Consider the following 17,136-nt stretch of genomic DNA (forward strand, 5'->3'; position numbering starts at 1 on the left):
AAGCTGTGGAAAATGGTGTGTACACACAGTCTGCATGTGAGCACGCAGACCCGAAGTCGGTGGTACACACCGTAGGAAAGCATACAGAAGCACAGACACAAACGTACACATTCCAAGTCTGCTTCCTACATACACACAGCCAGCATCGGGGGGCTGGAGAGCATACAGGACCGCAAGAGCCTTGAACATCAAAGATCACATCGTGTGTGTTCAACACAGAGCCATGCATATACACAGACACCATGCCGGATACACGAACAAAATAACAGGACACACAAAACTGGTTGAATGTGTGGCAGAAAATTGGGCCAACAGAATCTAAGAATGTGAGGGGAACAGTATATGTCGATAAAGATGCCCCAGGACACACAATCATACAGAATGACAGGTGTGTGTTGAAGACGCAATGTACACGTACTCACGCTGCCAGTAGCATGCACCATTTACACACACACGCACACACACCTCATCTGGGGACTCACCTTGCCCATCCCGGAGTGCGCATGCCCCATCTTCACCACCACAGGGTACGTCGTGCTGCTGAGCTGGTGGGGGGAAAGGCAGAGCACGGTCAGGGCGGGAGGGCCGATCGCCAGGGGTGGGGATGGTGCTGAGAGAAGCCCATCCAGTGGGAGCCACATCAGGAGCCATTTCCCAGAAGAGGTGAGTCAGAGACAGACAGCAGCGGGGAGTCACACAGCGTCTCTGAGCCCAGAATCGAACTCAGAGCTCTGCCTGCCTGTCCCCCCCTCCACTGCCCCCAAGTGCCAGACATCCGCCTCTGCTTTCCCGGGCAGAGGCATGGGATAGGGGTGGGGGACTTTTCCGGAAAAGGGAAAGTTTGTTTAGACAGTGAATGGATGATAGAGAAGTGAGTGTGTGCCTGTGTGTGCATGGGGGTGTGGTGGTGAGCACATAGTAACCGGACCCCTCAGCCAGGCCTCGTATGTGAGCCTCATTCATACACATACACAGACACAACCTACAGACCTGCACAAACCCTCAGAACTCAGCCCTACACAAGCAAACCCAGAGATTCCCACGCATGTCAAGACCCACAAGATGGAAAGACCCACAACCAGCAAGGCTCAGAGCACACCCTGCTCTCCAGCTGCAAAGATCCACACAGTCGTTCAGCCAGCCAGGTGCTCGTGGTGTGGGGCAGGGGCCGGGGCTCGTGGCCAGCCTCATTGCCCAGCAGTGTACACACACACACACACACACACACACACAGCCCCTTTCCTCTCGCCCAAACCCACATGGCAGAGGGACGCAAAGCATGGAGGATTACCCATGCAGTGCAGAGACACCCCTCAGAGGCACGGCCACAGAACACAGAAGTACACACGACTCTCGGCAGGCATGCGGGACAGAACTGGGCATGCTCAACACGGACGCACATGCAACACTCCGAGGCATCCGCACAACGACCAGGACTCACGCCACGTGCAGAGGTACCCACGCTTCTAGGTGTTCATATAACCACCACGACCCACAGCACGCACACAAAAAGTACATCTAGGGACACACACACATACACAACATGCCTTGCACACACACAGCCAGAGACGCCCACAACCTGCCTAAGTCGAAGACAACACTCCTGGGTGTGTGTGCACGCGCGCACACACACACACACATTCGGGTGTGGGGCTACGCGAGGGCCTCGCGACCCTAGGTGGGGGAGGGGGGGCCGAGTGCCCCCAGCCCCAGCGCGCGCCGCCCCCTCCGCGCAGCCGGCGGCCCCGCGGGGCAGAGATGGCATTCCCGGAGGGGCTGCTGGGGCGGCGGCGGTTCCCAGTTCCCGACAGGCACAGGAAGCCCGCAGGCTCAGGGTGACCGTTTGACCTTCAGGCCTCACCCTCTCTCTCCGCACCCCCACCTTCCTCATTTCCCAAATGACTGGCGTCATGACGGGGCCCTGAGAGGCACGGTGTCGGCACGGGGGTTACGGGGATCCTCTGCTTAGCATTCCAGGGCGACAGTGCAGAGGCGGCGCTTGACGCAAGGCTCGGCGCGCACGCAGCTCAGAGGTGAACAGCACGTCCACAGTTATACGCGCGACCTCGGCCCGCTTTGCAGAGACCGACATGCAACTACCAGGAGCGGCACAGAACACACAGGGCGACACCCAAGCCCCAGGTACACACGTGCACCACGCAGAGGGGCACACACCACCTAAAGGCGCGCGCGCGCACACACACACACACACACACGATTCTCCGAGGCAGAGACTCAGGAGAGCTGCGCACTGCCCCCCCCGGAGGTTTCTAGGCCCCTCTTTTCATAAACACTCCTCGTTTCTGCGGGACCTCAGTCTGAACACAGCCCCGTGTGTATGTGTGCGATTGCGCCCACGCATGTGTGCAGGCGGGGAGCTGTGCACTCTCTAGGATCCCCTGGAGAGCCCTAGGTTTGACCCTGGGCCTCTCCTCTTCCTCAGGCCACGTGGAACCCCAGGCAGGTCGCTTAACCTTCTCTGGGCCTCAGTTTCCTGATCTGTACAAAGGGCACCACGAGGCCCAAGCACTTGGCATGCTATGGAGACGGTCGGGCCTCTGCTCTGCACACCCAGCCGGCCCCCACGGTCCCCCACAGCACCCCCCCCACTGCTCATCCAGGTCCCCAGCTGGTCACACATCTGGATACCCCTCCTCGACACCCCACCAGTTTTGAAACCTGCACCAAAAGCCAGCTGCACAGAACCCCTCACGTGCGGACAGTCAGCCCAGCCCGGTGCTGACTCAAGCCGGGGAGTCAGAGCTGGCCTGGGAAGCAGGGTCCGAGAGGGGCTTTCCCTTCCTTGCGAGGCTCCCTCGGCCAAGCGCCGACTTACTCAGCCCCTGCCTCATTCACTCTCCCTCCCCACTTTCACAACCGGCTTCCCCAAATTCCTGGTTTACTTCCCATCCCCCCATCAGGGTCATTTGTTCATTCTCATTCCTGGGCTGGTGGCTCTTGACCCCTTGGTGTGTCGCACTCTCCTCATCTGCATGAGGAGATACGCAAGTCTCTCACGACCGGGCAGTGGGGAGGAACACACGATTTATTTCAGGGAAAGAGCTTCCCGCAGTATCGGGCACACAGGAAGCCTCCAACCTCAAAACGTGCGGGGAGCCGTTATCAGCGCGGGCGCAGGCGACAGTCATTACCAAGGAGGCATCTGGGATTGGCTGAGAGATTAAGGCACTCACAAAGATTGGAGAACAGGGTTTGACACCCGTAAGAGCTGCTGCTGCTGGTAGTGAGCGAGCCAACCTCCCTGAGTTCAGCAAGCTTCGGGAGCGGGGGGGGGGGTCATGAAGACCGAATGGGAGAATCTACATAAAGAATATAGGGCACGGCGCGCAGTAAGTGCCCAGTAAGTGGCTGCTAGCATCGCTCCCATCACTGTTATTATTGGTCTGCCTTCCCTGAGTAACAAAGGATGTTAATGAGCCCTTAGAGCCCTTTCCCAGGACCCCAAGGAAGATTCAGGCAGCATCTGGAAGCTGGTGGGCAGGGATTGCCTCACCAGCCCCCCCCACTCCCTCCCGTCCAGAGGTGTGGGAGGGTTGGTGGGGAAGGGGCAGGGCAGGATGGGAGGGGATCTGTTTTCTACTGACTCACTGCCCTCTTTCCCTACCAGTGAACTCCCCCCCCACCCCAATGCTCACTAATTCACTGGCACGTTCCCCACTTGCCAGGGCTGTGCCACACCTGAGGGTAAGATCCTGGCACCAGTTAGCCTGGGTTCAAATCCCAGCTGTGCCCTGCGATCCTGGGAAAGTTCTTCAATCCCTCTATGCTCCTATTTCTTCGTCTGTAAAATGGGAATAATACTGGTACCCTTCTCAGAGGTGTGCTGTGAGCTTTAAGTGAGAAAAAATGTGCCGAGTGCCTGGTACACAGCTGGTGCTATATAAATGCTGACCGTTTGCCTGTGTGTTTTTTTTTCTTAAAGATTTTATTTTAAGTAATCTCTACACCCAACGTGGGGCTGGAACTCACCACCCCGAGGTCAAGAGTCACAGTTCTGCGTACTGAACCAGTCAGGCGTCCCTGCCTGTGTTTTTTGAGAGGGGTTAAGATCCAGGCTCTGGCTCCAGGCCACCTGAGTTCAAATCCCAATTCTGCCACTTACTAATGGTGATCTGGGCTTAATCGCTTAACCCCTCCGTGCCTCAGTTGTCCCACCTCGTACTCCTCCTCCACTCACCTGCCTTACCTCTCTTCACTGCTCCTACTCAATTTGTGTCCTCTCTGCCTCGCCCCCCCTTCACGGGACTGTCAGATCTCCCAGGAGAGGGAATTCTGTGTGTGCTTGGCACACAGTAGGTGCACAAACAATGTTTATTAAAGGGACGAACTCATTCGGGCTTCAGCCACAGGGAGCTGGGGGGGGGCGCGGGTGATTGGATAGACCTTGGAGAGAGTTCGGAGACTTCAGGGAATGGCCCTGGGTGGGGGGTAGTCCTGACTCTAAGCCCTCCACAGAGGCTGCCTGGAAGGACTGGTGACTGATGTGGAGATGGGGGTGGGTGGCCAGGGCGAGGCCCAGAGAGAGGGAGAGGAGGAGGGTGCATCTCCTTTTCGGCAGCCCTCGGCCCGCCCCTTGGCCTCCACCGAGGGTGGGCGGATGAGTAATGCATCCAGGAAGCCTGGAGGCCTGCGGTTTCCGCACCGCTGCCACCCCCGCCCCTCGCGTGGACATTTATCCCCCGCTGCTCGGGCCCTGCCGCCATCGCCGCAGACCCAGCGCCCCGAGAGATACGCCGGAGGTAGGCTGGGGCCCCGGGCCGCCCCGCAGGGCCTGGAGCCAGGCCGGAGCTTTCCTGCCAGACCTCTGGCTGCTCAGCCGGCCCGGCGGGTTCCAGGATCCTGGGCTGGTCAAGGGGAGGAGGGCGGGAGGGTGTTCCCCGATACCCGCACTCCAAACTGCTTGGAACCCCGACCTCTATCCCAGACTCCTCCGAACCCGTGAGCGCCTAATAGCACAGCTGCCTTCCAGGCCGCCAACTCCTCTAAATTCTGCTCCCCCCCAACCCTCCAGACTCCTAAATCCACAACTCCACAACTTTCTCTGCTCCCAAATCCCTCAGGCACCCCGCCCCCTTAAGTCCCCAAACTCCCTGAACCCCCAACCTCCTCCCAACTCCTCCAATTCACTCCCCATCTCAATATGCACAACCCTGAAACCCCAAATTCCTCCACCTCCCCAAACCCCAAATTCCTCACCCCCAGCTTCTCGACATTCCAACTTTGCAATGTCCCTAAATCCTGCAACCTCTCTGCCCCCTTATTCTTCAAACACCACCATCTCGTGGCCTCCCACTCACCCGGTCCCTAAAATTGCTCAGGTTCCACAACTCCTAGACTTTCCCAACCCCCAGCCCTCTCAGCTCCTCTGGGCTCCCAAATCCCCACCCCTCCTTAAAGTCTCCACACCCCCCCAATCCCTCAAGCCCAGAGTGCAGGGGCTTAATCCCCTTCCAAGCTGGCTGTGGGGTGGGGTGGGAGCGCTGCCCACGTCCACAGAGGACCACTGATCCCTCCTCCCCGCCCCGCAGAACCCACCATGGCCCCCTTTGCACCCCTGGCCTCCTGCACCCTGTTGTTGCTGTGGCTGACGGCCTCCAGCAGGGCGTGTACCTGTGCCCCGCCCCACCCGCAGACAGCCTTCTGCAACTCCCAGATCGGTGAGTGCACCCCACTCTGCCCCGCACACTCTGCGCTCTGCTTTCCCCTCAGTCCCGCGCGGTTCGCAACGGTGCCCGCCTCTAAAACGATCCCACTCAGCCCTGCACTGACTCTGCTGCAGCCACACCGGCATCCTCGGGCTTCCTTGATTACTCCAGGCCCAGTCCCACCGCAGGGCCTTTGTACTGGCGGCTTCCTCGGCCTGGTACACCCTTCCCCGAAGGTGTCCACACGGGAGGGTGGCCTCGAATGTCAGGATGGCCTTCCTCGACCACCCCGTTCGAAATTTTAATCCCTATCCCCCGAGTACTCCTGATCCGCGTCTCTAAAATTGCTCATCACACTGGATACCTTGTAACATTCCATATACTTATTTATACTTATTGTGTTGAGTCTCCTCCTGGTTAGAATGGGAGCTCCACAAGGGAGGGGGGCTTCTGTGTTTTGTTCACTGTTGTGTTCCTAACACCCAGAACAGTGCCTGGCACACGGCTGGGCTCCGAAATATTTGTTGAGCGAATGAACACACGAGGAATATATGAGAAAGGCTTAAAGCAGCTCCTGGCAAAGAGTAGTCACTCAATATACAGATTAATCAATTAGCCAGTGTGTACGTCGCTTAGCGTGCCGTCTGGCCTTCCGGCGATCCCTATTGAAGTATGTGCTTATTTTATTTTATTGGCTCATGCAGTCCATTTGACTCGTCTTCTCTCCCCCCTCCGCAGTCATCAGGGCCAAGTTCGTGGGGACGGCAGAAGTCAACCAGACCGACTTAAACCGGCGTTACGAGATCAAGATGACCAAGGTATCCCTCCTGCCCCTTCCGCAGCACTTCCTAACCTCTCCCTTCTCGTCAAAGTCAAAGCCGAGGAAGTGAGCTGTGACGTCAGGATGCTAGCGAGGACTTCAGGGAACAGCGTGGAGTGGGAGGGCAGTGTCAGTAAAAGAGACTCTTGCCCTCATCCGACAGATGTTCAAAGGGTTCAACGCCTTGGGGAATGCCTCTGACATCCGGTTCGTCGACACCCCCGCCCTGGAGAGCGTCTGCGGATACTTCCACAGGTCCCAGAACCGCAGCGAGGAGTTTCTCATCGCCGGTGAGGCCCCGCCCCTCGCCCCGTGCCACGCCAGCCCGTCCCTCTGACGCTGCCGGGCGCCCAGAGGGGGCGAGGCTCCGAGGGGCTGGTCCCAGTAGAAACGGGGACCGCCCCGATTTCAGCCTACCAGAAAAGCCGGGGTTTGCCCAGCGGGGGTCAGTGCGCCCGGAAGGCCACTCAGGCGCCGCCCTGCCCCCCCCCCCCCCGGCCCAGCCAATCAGCTGCTGTCTCTTGCCTGCCCCCTCCCCGGCCCCTCCCCAGGAAACTTGAGGAACGGACACCTGCAGATCAACATCTGCAGTTTCGTGGCTCCCTGGAACAGCCTGAGTAGCGCTCAGCGCCGGGGCTTCACCAAGACCTATGCTGCTGGCTGTGAGGAGTGCACAGTGAGTGCCTGGGCCCTGCCCGCCGCCCGACAGCGCTCCTCGGGCTCTTCCCCAAACCGCGGCTTGTTTCTTGCTCCCTCTGGCCATTCCTTGTCCCTGTGGCTGCTCCCCCAACCCTAGTGCTGTCCCTGATCTCTCTTGCTGTTCCCCCGAAGCTGACACTGTTCCCTGGACATTCTCGTTGTTCTTTGCTCTGTCTGATTCCCGGGGATTCCTCGTCCCCTGGACTTTTCGGGCTGCTTCTTTCCCCCTCTAAATCCCCCTCGTGACAATTTTCTAGTTCCTCTGGCTATTCCTGACCCCCCCTCCCCAGGGATTGTTTCTTGGTTCCCTAGAATGTTCTCCAAGAACTCGAAGTGCGGATCCCCCAACCCACTGACTCTTCCCCAGCACATCCGATTCTTGCTCTGCCTGCCTCACACACAAGGGTGTGGTACTTTGCCCCTGTGACTATTTCAAGGCTGTCTCCTGATGGCCCTGAATGTCCTCTGGTCCCAGTGGCTGTGTCTGAGCCCCACGGCTCTTGCCTATGCCTAAGTCCCCCCCTGGCCAGCTGTTCCCTATCCTATGGGATAGGTTCCCTGGAAGCCTGCCTGCCCCCCCTCCATGACTGTTCCCCAGCCAGCATTCCAGGAAACTGATCGCAGTTCACTGGATTACCGTCACCTTGCCAAGCCCAGTGACTGTTCCTCCAAGGGAGGGGCTGTTCTTGAGCCTCTCCCCAGGTGGGGCAACCCCAGGTCTCCCTAGCAGTTCAATGTCGAAAACTGAGGAGGGGGAAGGTTGTGCTGTGTGAGGGAGGTAGGGGCAGGGGGAGAGGCCCTCAGAGTTGTGCCTCCCTCCCCTCCCCTAGGTGTTTGCCTGCTCATCGATCCCCTGCAAACTGCAGAGTGACACTCATTGCTTGTGGACGGACCAGTTCCTCACAGGCTCGGACAAGGGTTTCCAGAGCCGCCATCTTGCCTGCCTGCCAAGAGAGCCTGGGCTGTGCACCTGGCAGTCCCTGCGGCCCCGGCTGGCCTAAATGCCACCCCCGGCGGAAGCCGAAGCCTGCACAGTGTTCACCCCATGTCCCGCTCCTGTCTTTCTTTATCCCACAAGACCATGAAATAAAGAACTACCATCCAGCAGGCGGTGTCCCTGTGTCATGTCTGGGAGCAAAACCATGTCGTTGATGGCCTGGTGGCAACACCCGGGGAACGAGGCTGAGGGGGAGGGAGGAAGGATGCAAAATGTTGGCTTTTTGATTTTCACCTAAAATTTCAGGTATTGGTAATCACTCTCTACACTGGCATTAGCGTTGGTGGTCAGCCGCATGGGCGAGGGCCATTCGACCTGCATTAATCCACCACAACGTATGGGCTAATCTCTCTGCTCGATACTTTAGAACATTTTACCAGACTAATTTATGATTCTTATTTGCGCAGGGCTCTCTAGAAAATTATCCCACTACTGACAAATCACTATCTCACTGGCAAATGCCTCTATTCACAAATCCCTCCAGTTGACAAGCTCGCAGACAGATGTCTTATCTGTTTGGCAAACAGCTCTCTTCCCCGGGGCACTGTCCTGCTGTCATCCTGGAGGCTGTCCTGCTCCATCCACACCTGCAGGTGTTACTGTCCCCACCTGTAGGTTTTGTACTGTCTGACTTGAGTGAAAGAGGAAAGCTCCAGGGGGCTCAGAGTGCCCCCCTTTCCTCTCCCCTCCCACCAAATAACCCAGCCAGAGACTCTGGAAAAAGGGGTAGCCCTGGCTCCCCACCCATGGCCTGCTGGAGATTCCTTGGAAGTGGCTGTTTTGGAGAGATGAGGAGAAGGTGTGATCTGGAAATCCCCAAGCTCTGCCCTTCTCCCCCTTCCCCTGCCTCTCCTCCCCTCCCTCCTTTTTTTTTTTTTAAGATTTACTTATTTGAGAGAGAGAGAGAGCAAGAGCAGGGAGCAGAGGCAGAGGGAGAGCGAGAAGCAGACTCCCCTCTGAGCAGGGACCCGATGCGGGGCTCGATCCCAGGACCCGGGGATCATGATCTGAGCTGAAGGCAGACGCTTAAGGACTGAGCCGCCCAGGCGCCCCTCCCCTCACTCCTTCGACTAACACTGAAGGCAGTAGGGCAGTGAAGCGCAGATAGCGTTCAAAGTCAGGACCAACCAGGTACGTCAGCCTACACGGGCCACATACTTCCTACACTGCGGTTCCCTTGCCCAAACTGGGGCCTCTAGACCCAAGCCTCACCTTTCTGGTTCATCTTGCCCCATAAAACCTGCGTCACAGAGCCTCCAAACACTCCCTTCCTCAGGCCTTCTTGTTCCCCAGCTGGGCCCTTCCCAGTCCCTGCCTTCTGTCCCCTGTACCCCAAAGATCCTGACTCAAGCGAGCCCCTGGGAACCAGAACCTCAGACTGGTGCACACATTCGACAGAACACTCGAGCGTCCCGTTGACCTGAACCTGCTTGCAAAAAGCCTCCAACGCATCTTCTTCGGTGAAGGAAAGAACCCCCAATTCCCTCCCATCAGACTGCCCACCACTCCTCACAAGAAGCCAGGTCTCCTCCAGGGAATTCCGGGTCAACGACCTGCCCCCCCATCCTCTGGGGCCCTGTCCTCTTGCACTCCTGGGAGATGCCCCCAGGGCCCAAGCTAGGTCCTAAATCTGGATGGGTAGATTTTGAGGCCCATCTCTCCGCCTGTGCAGGGGACGCCCACTGCAGCGACGATTTCTGTGTCACCATCTACACCTTGGCGGTGCCCTGGCAGGATCTAAACCCGGTCCACTAAAAGGGGCAAATGGCAGCCTTCGCTGGTGGGTGTGACCGTAAGGGCCCTGCTGGCCTTGTTGCTATTGGCTCAGCTCACCAAATCCTAGTAGCAGCTCCCTGCATTCTTACGCTGCCGTTCCCGGACCCCAGGGCCCATTCTCTGAGCCGTCAGCTACTTTGATCCCTGGGAGGAAGGTGAAGCAGAGTGAGGCAGTGGAAAGGGACGGAGCCCAGCGTGGAGGCCGTTCTCCTGCCGACCTGCCCACCAGCAGGTGGTGCCCTGGTTCGAGAGGTCAGTGCTTCAAGGACAGGGCTGACCACCAGGCCCTACTGAGGCCAGAACAGCATACAGACCCCGGCAGGAGCCCCTGGCAGGATTTCTGTAGTCCTGGGGTCACTACATTCCCCCCATCGCTCTTCTAGAAAATCTACTCAAGTGACTAAAGTGAGTTACCAACCCCCCCCCCGCCCCCGCAGCATTCCATGTGAATCTCTGCTTGGGAGAGACTGATGGCTGAGAGGAAGCACGTGGGGGGGGTGTGACAGCCCTGTGAGGTGTACAGCAAGGGGGGGCAGTCCAGCTCAATGGGTGGCCTGGGGACCGGTCTTTCCCTCACCTGAGCCTCCATACTTCTCCCTGAAAAATGGGCCTAGCAATCCCGACCCAGAATCCTTCTGAGGTCCGTGCTAGGGTTGGAGGATGATTAATGGGGTGTGTTTGTCCCTTGTATTTTTTCACGTCAAAACACAAAACTCTCATAAATAATAACTTCACGGGTAATATTACTAACAGTGACTTAATTTCTAGACAGGTGACATGTGCGGTTAAGAACATAGGGATGCCTGGGTGGCTCAGTTGGTCAAGCGTTTGCTTTGGCTCAGGTCATGATCCCGGGGCCCTGGGATCGAGTCCCGCATTGGGCTCCCTGCTCAGCGGGGAGCCTGCTTCTCCCTCTCCCCCTGCCCCTCCCCCTGCTTGTGTGCTCTCTCGCTCTCTCTCAAATAAATAAATAAAATCTTTTTTAAAAAAAAGAACATGAATGTTGGAGCCAGGTCATTTGCATTCAAGTCCTGCTCCTTCCATGTACTAGCTCTGTGTCCTTGGGGAGATCACATTACCTCTTTGTGCCTCAGTTTCCACATCTGTAAAATAGGGATAAAAAGAATGCCTACCTAGCAGGGACAATGTGAGCAATAAATGAGGTCGTACATGTATAATGCCTGGAACGGCGCACGGAACACAGCACCTACAAGTACTAGTTATTATTAGTAGCAGTATGATAAATATAATTTAACATATAACGTTAGTAGTGATAATTCTTATCAGTAGTGATTGTTTATAATATTGGAAATAATGTAGAATATCAGTAGTAATAATTTAATGCACTCTGAAAGCCTTAGTTTAACTTGTGACCCTGAGAATCTCCCCCAGAAATGTTACAAATATTTAGTATGCTCATTTGTGATGTTTTTCTTATCACCCTGAAACTTGTATACTTTTTCCCAGTGTCCAAGTCTCCCCAACTGAAAAACACCAACATTTTCGAAGACTTCTAAGGAAACCCCTCTCCCCAGTGATAACGTTCCCCACTACGAAGTCCTCACTGTGGGTGACGAACCACCACACTTACAAATCTCTTCTGTTGCCAAGACTGCAGGTGACGAATTTCTAAGTCCTTGGTAAATCTTTCCTTGGAAAAGTTCCCTCTCCTCACTGTACAAATCTCCTCTTTCACAAATACCCCGTAATAAATACCTCTGTTGAGCTACTGCCTTAGTCATAAATACCGCACTGACATATCCCCACTGATGACCCCCATTGGCAAATCTCCCCATTTACAAATACCTGGCAGCAATCTGTCACCCAGTGATGGATCCCAGTGACAAATATCTCTCTTCATAATTACCCACCGTTTGCCTATCCCCTAAAGACCACCCTGTTGACAAACCTATTCATAAATGATATATTCCCTATTTATGACATAATTCCTATTGACGATCTTTTTTTTTTTTTAAGATTTTATCTATTTATGTGACAGAGAGACAGCCAGCGAGAGAGGGAACACAGCAGGGAGTGGGAGAGGAAGAAGCAGGCTCCCAGCGGAGGAGCCCGATGCGGGACTCGATCCCGGAATGCCGGGATCACGCCCTAAGCCAAAGGCAGACGCTTAACGACTGCGCTACCCAGGCACCTCTGACGATCTTTTTTTTTTAAAGATTTTATTTTGGGACGCCTGGGTGGCTCAGTCGGTGAAGCATCTGCCTTTGGGTCAGGTCATGATCCCAGGGTCCTGGGATCGAGTCCTGAGTTGGGCTCCCTGCTCGGTGGGGAGCCTGCTTCTCCCTCTGTCTGCCGCTCCCCCTGCTTGTGCTCTCTCTCTCTCTCTCTCTCTCTCTCTGACAAATAAATAAATAAAATCTTTAAAAAAAGGATTTTATTTTAAGTAATCTCTACACCCAACCCGGGGCTTGAACTTGCAACCCTGAGATCCCAAGTCGCACATTTCATCTCCTGAGCCAGCCAGGCACCATGGCCTGTTGACAATGTTTATCGACAACTCACCCTATCCCTGTATAGGGATATCCACAGACATAGCTCCTCCTTCAGACATGCCCGTCAAAATGCTCCCACTGATAAACCCCCTTGTCAAATCTTCCCATTCAGAAATACCCACCATTGATACCTATCTCATTGATAAGCCTGTTTGAAAATCTTTCCATTCATTGAACCCCATGCCTCCATATAGCCCCCCATTGATCGACCCCCACTGAAATCTCCCCATCCTTAGATATCTCCAGTTGGAAAATCTCCGTGCTGGAACAGCTCCCAGTGTATTACCATATTACCATATACGTTGAAACATCTTTCCCCACCCCCCAATGACAGATGAAGAGGTAGGTATCTTTTTTTTTTTTAAGTAATTTCTACACTCCACCTGGGGCTTGAACTCACACTCCACTGACCGCACTGACTGAGCCAGCCAGGAGCCCCAGATGAAGAAGTAGAGTTCTATAATAAGACCAGCCCTTTGTTTTTCTTGGGAGTGACTGGCACCTATGTGTCACTACCCGGCCCCGGACATGGCCTATACAGTAGGAGTGAAATCTGAGGACCAACTCCCATCGCACGGTAGCACTCCCGCCAAAGCAAACAATTAGGGCACAAGTTGTCTCTCAGTGTGGGAGAGACGGTGGAGCTTTTTTTAAAAAAGAAGATAGACTGAAAGTCTGTATAAGAAGCCAGCAGAGGGGCGCCTGGGTGGCACAGCGGTTAAGCGTCTGCCTTCGGCTCAGGGCGTGATCCCGGCGTTCTGGGATCGAGTCCCACATCGGGCTCCTTTGCTATGAGCCTGCTTCTTCCTCTCCCACTCCCCCTGCTTGTGTTCCCTCTCTCGCTGGCTGTCTCTCTCTCTGTCAAATAAATAAATAAAACCTTAAAAAAAAAAAAAAGAAGCCAGCAGAGCCTCAGATGCACTGCCCAACTCCTAATCCCCACTCCAGTAGAGGGCTGGAGGTACGCTCCCCTGAAAGAATAAAACAGGGTTCACGTGGGCGGGAATGTCCGCACCCTATCTCCTTCTTGTTGCCTATTTATCTGCCCCTGAACTTGGGCCTCTTGCTGAGACTTTGTGGAGAGCTACAGCTCTGATGGACGGAGGTGGGGCCATTGGCCAGAGGCCCAGGCTCAGCATCCTTTCCCCCCACAATGGGGGCCTCCCCCTGACCCCAGGCCCCTGGAAAGCAGTAGTGTTAGACAGATGCTCCCTGAATCCTCTCCTGATTAGAGGTGAGCTGGACCAGAGAAAGGCCATTTTTCAACTTCTCCCCCCAGCCCATGTCGCTTAGGCTCCTGCCATGAGTCCTGCCTTCCCTCTGCTGGTCCCTGCTTTGTTCCTGGCTCTGTCCGTGACCACCCTTGGGCAAGCCTTTGGATGCTACCATCCATACACGCGTGCTATTTATTGTAACTCAGACATGGATAAGTCTGGGCAGACCTCGGAGAGGCCTCCAACATAGGGGCTCACGGTGAGGTTCCAGAAGGGCAGGTAAAGCCCCCTGAGGAGGTAGAACCTGGAGGGGAGGTGCTCTGCAAACTTTTTTCAGGCGTCTTAGGGATGGGGGAAATCTTGTCTCCACCCAAAAGGGTTCCCTGACACATTTCTCCCATCCCTAGTTCTCGTGGCTTAATTCCTGGGGTTCATCCTCCTCACCGAGACCATGAGGCATCATGAATTCAAATCACCCAGGGACTTTGCCAACCTCATCCTCACACCTGTCTCCCCACCAAAATACAAGGCCCTGACCCTGATCTGGCTGAGGAAATGGGGTGGGTCTCTGAGACCCAAAAGCTACTGATGTGATACTAAGCCCTCGGTCCCTCACCCCATAAATGCTCCTCAGTCTCAGTGTACCTTGCCCTTTCCTATTTCACAGACAATCAAGCTTCCTAAAGGGACCTTGAAGCTCTGGTTCGCAGGAGTACCCGAATGTAAAGAGCAGTGTGGTTCTATCGATCTCCATGCCCACCAAGAACAGCTGCGGGGACATCCATGAGGAGAGTCTCTACCCTGCACGGACTCCTCATCCTCAGGCTTCTCCCAGTCTCAGCCCTGGAGCCAGGTATCCCCTCCCCAGGGTATTTTCCCACAAGTGCCCCACCCCCCAGGGTACTGTGCCCCCAGTTTAGGCCAATCACTGCAAATTCTGTCCCCAAACCATAGTGTTCTGAATCGTTGGGATTGACCAGTTGCGGATCATGGTCCCAGCCAAGGGACATCTGGTCACACTTGACTGACCTCCAGGAGTCCGGCATGGCATCTGTCCCCTCTAGGCTCTTTGAGAGATGGCAACTTGCACTTCAGGAAATGAGTGTTGTCTCGTTGGAAGGGGCTCCGAGAGGAGCCTGTCAGGGAGGCTTCCTGCCCGGGGTCTTGAGTGGGCCTCTCAGGTATACCTGAGGCCACAGCGCCACTCTTCCTTGTCCTTTCTGCTCCCTGCTCCCTCCCGCCATCCCCTGCTCCTTCGCCCTGTTCCCCATGTCTCCCCCTGCTCCTGCTCCCTCTCCTTGCTCTCTTCTTTCCACCCTGCTCCCTGCCCCTCCCTGTTTCCTCGCCAGGAGCTATTCCCTTTCACTGTTCCCTGGCCCTTCTGCCCATCCTTAGTGCCCGCCACCCTTCTCTCCTTGGAGCAAAAGCTATGAGAGGAGGTGCGAGGAGCGGTGCTTTGTCCAACCACTTCTACGTGCCTTCCTGCCCCCGCCCCCCCGCAAGATCAGATCACGATCCCAGGGTCCTGGAAGTCCGCTTCTCCCTCTCCCTCTGCCCCTCCCTGCTGCTTATGCTCTCTCTCTCTCCTCCCCCTCTCAAATTAATAACATCTTTTAAAAAAAAGAACATGAAGCCATGAACTTGGCTGCCTTCCCCGGTGACGCAATATCTGCTCTTGAATCCTCATGCACGACAGCTTCCGGACTTGGACTCAGACTTCTACTCAGCCACAGTGAGTCGGGTCTCTCCACCCTTCTCAAACTCGTAAGTCTCCTCAAGCCCACCAACTTCCCGCAACTGGCCCCTCAAGCCTCCCTAAGACCTTCAACTTCTAACTGCGCTGGGGACCGACCCATCGGGTCATGTCGTGTTTCTTGATCTGGATGCACGCAACAGGAATGTGTTCACTTTGTGAAAATTTAAGGAGCCGCACCCTTGGGATACATCCTCTTTCTTGGACTTGTTATATCTCAATGAAATTTGCCCTTGAAAAGCAAAGTCCCCACCCTATTGACGCGTCTCCCACGCTCCTTCCTTCACTTGCTCGCTTACTCCTGCCCTCTCTTTTTCACACAATCCCCACACCCTTGACTCTCTCGATTCTCACTCCCAAGCACCCTCTCTTTCCCCGTGGCATGGGGACCACGAATCCCGGGCCCGGAGAAGGGACTGGATCCTGAGGGGCCTTGGGCTCAGACTCCACCTGTTCCATTGTGAACCCTCTATGAATATCTGCCCAGCCATCGATCACCTAGAGTGTAGGAAGCAAGGGAGGGGAAGTCCCCATTCCTGCAGCAGCCCCCACCCCTGGGTCTGCACCACTAGGCTGATGTAAGCAGATCACCACGCGCTAGGGAAGTTGGGGTGAAAAGAAGTCAGCCTGTGCTTAACAGAGCCCTCCCATGTGCCCCGTGCCTGACTGGTGACTATTTAGACACGCTGAGCCGAGCAGCCCTGAGGATTCCTGGTGGCCTGCAGCCTGGATGGGAACAGACAGGGGAGCAGAGCCAGACAATCCATATGGGCCTCCCACTGCATGATGGAGGTTGGGCAACCTTCCCACCAGAGCTTCAACACGCAGGGTGGGGGAAGAATGCTTCCACAAATCCAGGCCTAGCTGATGCCCCTCCATGCTGCACAGTGGGGTGGGGGACAAAAGAGGACACGTGAGTGGCAAGCTGGCCAGCGGGAAGTCGAAGGCCCCTGCCATCCAACCGCCCCCATCGCCCACCATTAGCTCTGTCTTCTTCCCAGCCTCTTCCGTCCTGTTCTTTCTGCCTCCATTCAGCCACAGAACAGCCAGGAGGTGTGACTGCCCTACCGCGTATCAGTAGTTACTCAGAATGTATAGTTATTAAGATAGTACTGCATTAGTACAGGTATAAAGAAAGTGACCAATGAACCAGACCTTGCCCCATAAATACATGAGATTTTAGTGCCCGACAGTGGCGGCATACCGGATCGGTGGGGGAAAAAAGGAAAAAGATGAAACTGGATCTCAACCGACTTCACACTGTATATGAAAGTCATTTCCAAAGAACACATGTAATAAAGGTGTTTGTAAGAGTGCTACTTGTTTGCTATGTTAAGAACAGTGTTACATAAGTGAATGGACGTGACAGCCGTTCTGTCACGCATGTAGAGAAGTGTTCAAGAACACATGGAATAAAGATGTCTGTAAGAGTGCTAAAAAAAGAGAAAAAAATCCATTTCGGATGAAGAATTTAAATGTCAAAAACAAAGCTTGCCGTTTTGATCATCCACTAAGTTTCCATATGTACATGGATCCTATCTGGACTTTTAATGTTTCTTTCTTTAGTCTGTCAGACTGCCTAGTCATGTGTCAGCATCATACTGTTTAAGTTACAAAACCTTCACAAAATGTTCGCTGGCAGAGGAGTTAGATTCCATGTAGGCTGTTAGGGCTAACCCCACCCCCCCCAACTTATAG

General features: G+C 55.1%; 2 protein-coding genes across 3 annotated transcripts in view; one reads left to right on the forward strand and one right to left on the reverse strand.

Annotated features, from left to right (window-relative positions):
- The window catches only part of SYN1 (synapsin I), a 46,505-nt gene that overhangs the window by 4,357 nt on the left and 25,012 nt on the right, over positions 1–17,136 (reverse strand). For both annotated transcript variants that reach the window (XM_002917774.4, XM_034649371.1), the window contains exon 6: positions 483–545. In XM_002917774.4, the coding sequence (XP_002917820.3) occupies positions 483–545 (63 nt within the window). The remainder of the gene's footprint in view (positions 1–482; positions 546–17,136) is intronic.
- On the forward strand, positions 4,496–8,292 carry TIMP1 (TIMP metallopeptidase inhibitor 1). Its single transcript, XM_002917776.4, has 6 exons — positions 4,496–4,760; positions 5,550–5,678; positions 6,405–6,484; positions 6,650–6,776; positions 7,038–7,162; positions 8,016–8,292. The coding sequence occupies exons 1-6, from the start codon at positions 4,511–4,513 to the stop codon at positions 8,184–8,186; spliced, it is 882 nt and encodes a 293-aa protein (XP_002917822.3). The 5' UTR covers positions 4,496–4,510; the 3' UTR covers positions 8,187–8,292.

Source organism: Ailuropoda melanoleuca, chromosome X (assembly GCF_002007445.2).
Source record: "Ailuropoda melanoleuca isolate Jingjing chromosome X, ASM200744v2, whole genome shotgun sequence".
Classification (NCBI taxonomy): domain Eukaryota; kingdom Metazoa; phylum Chordata; class Mammalia; order Carnivora; family Ursidae; genus Ailuropoda; species Ailuropoda melanoleuca.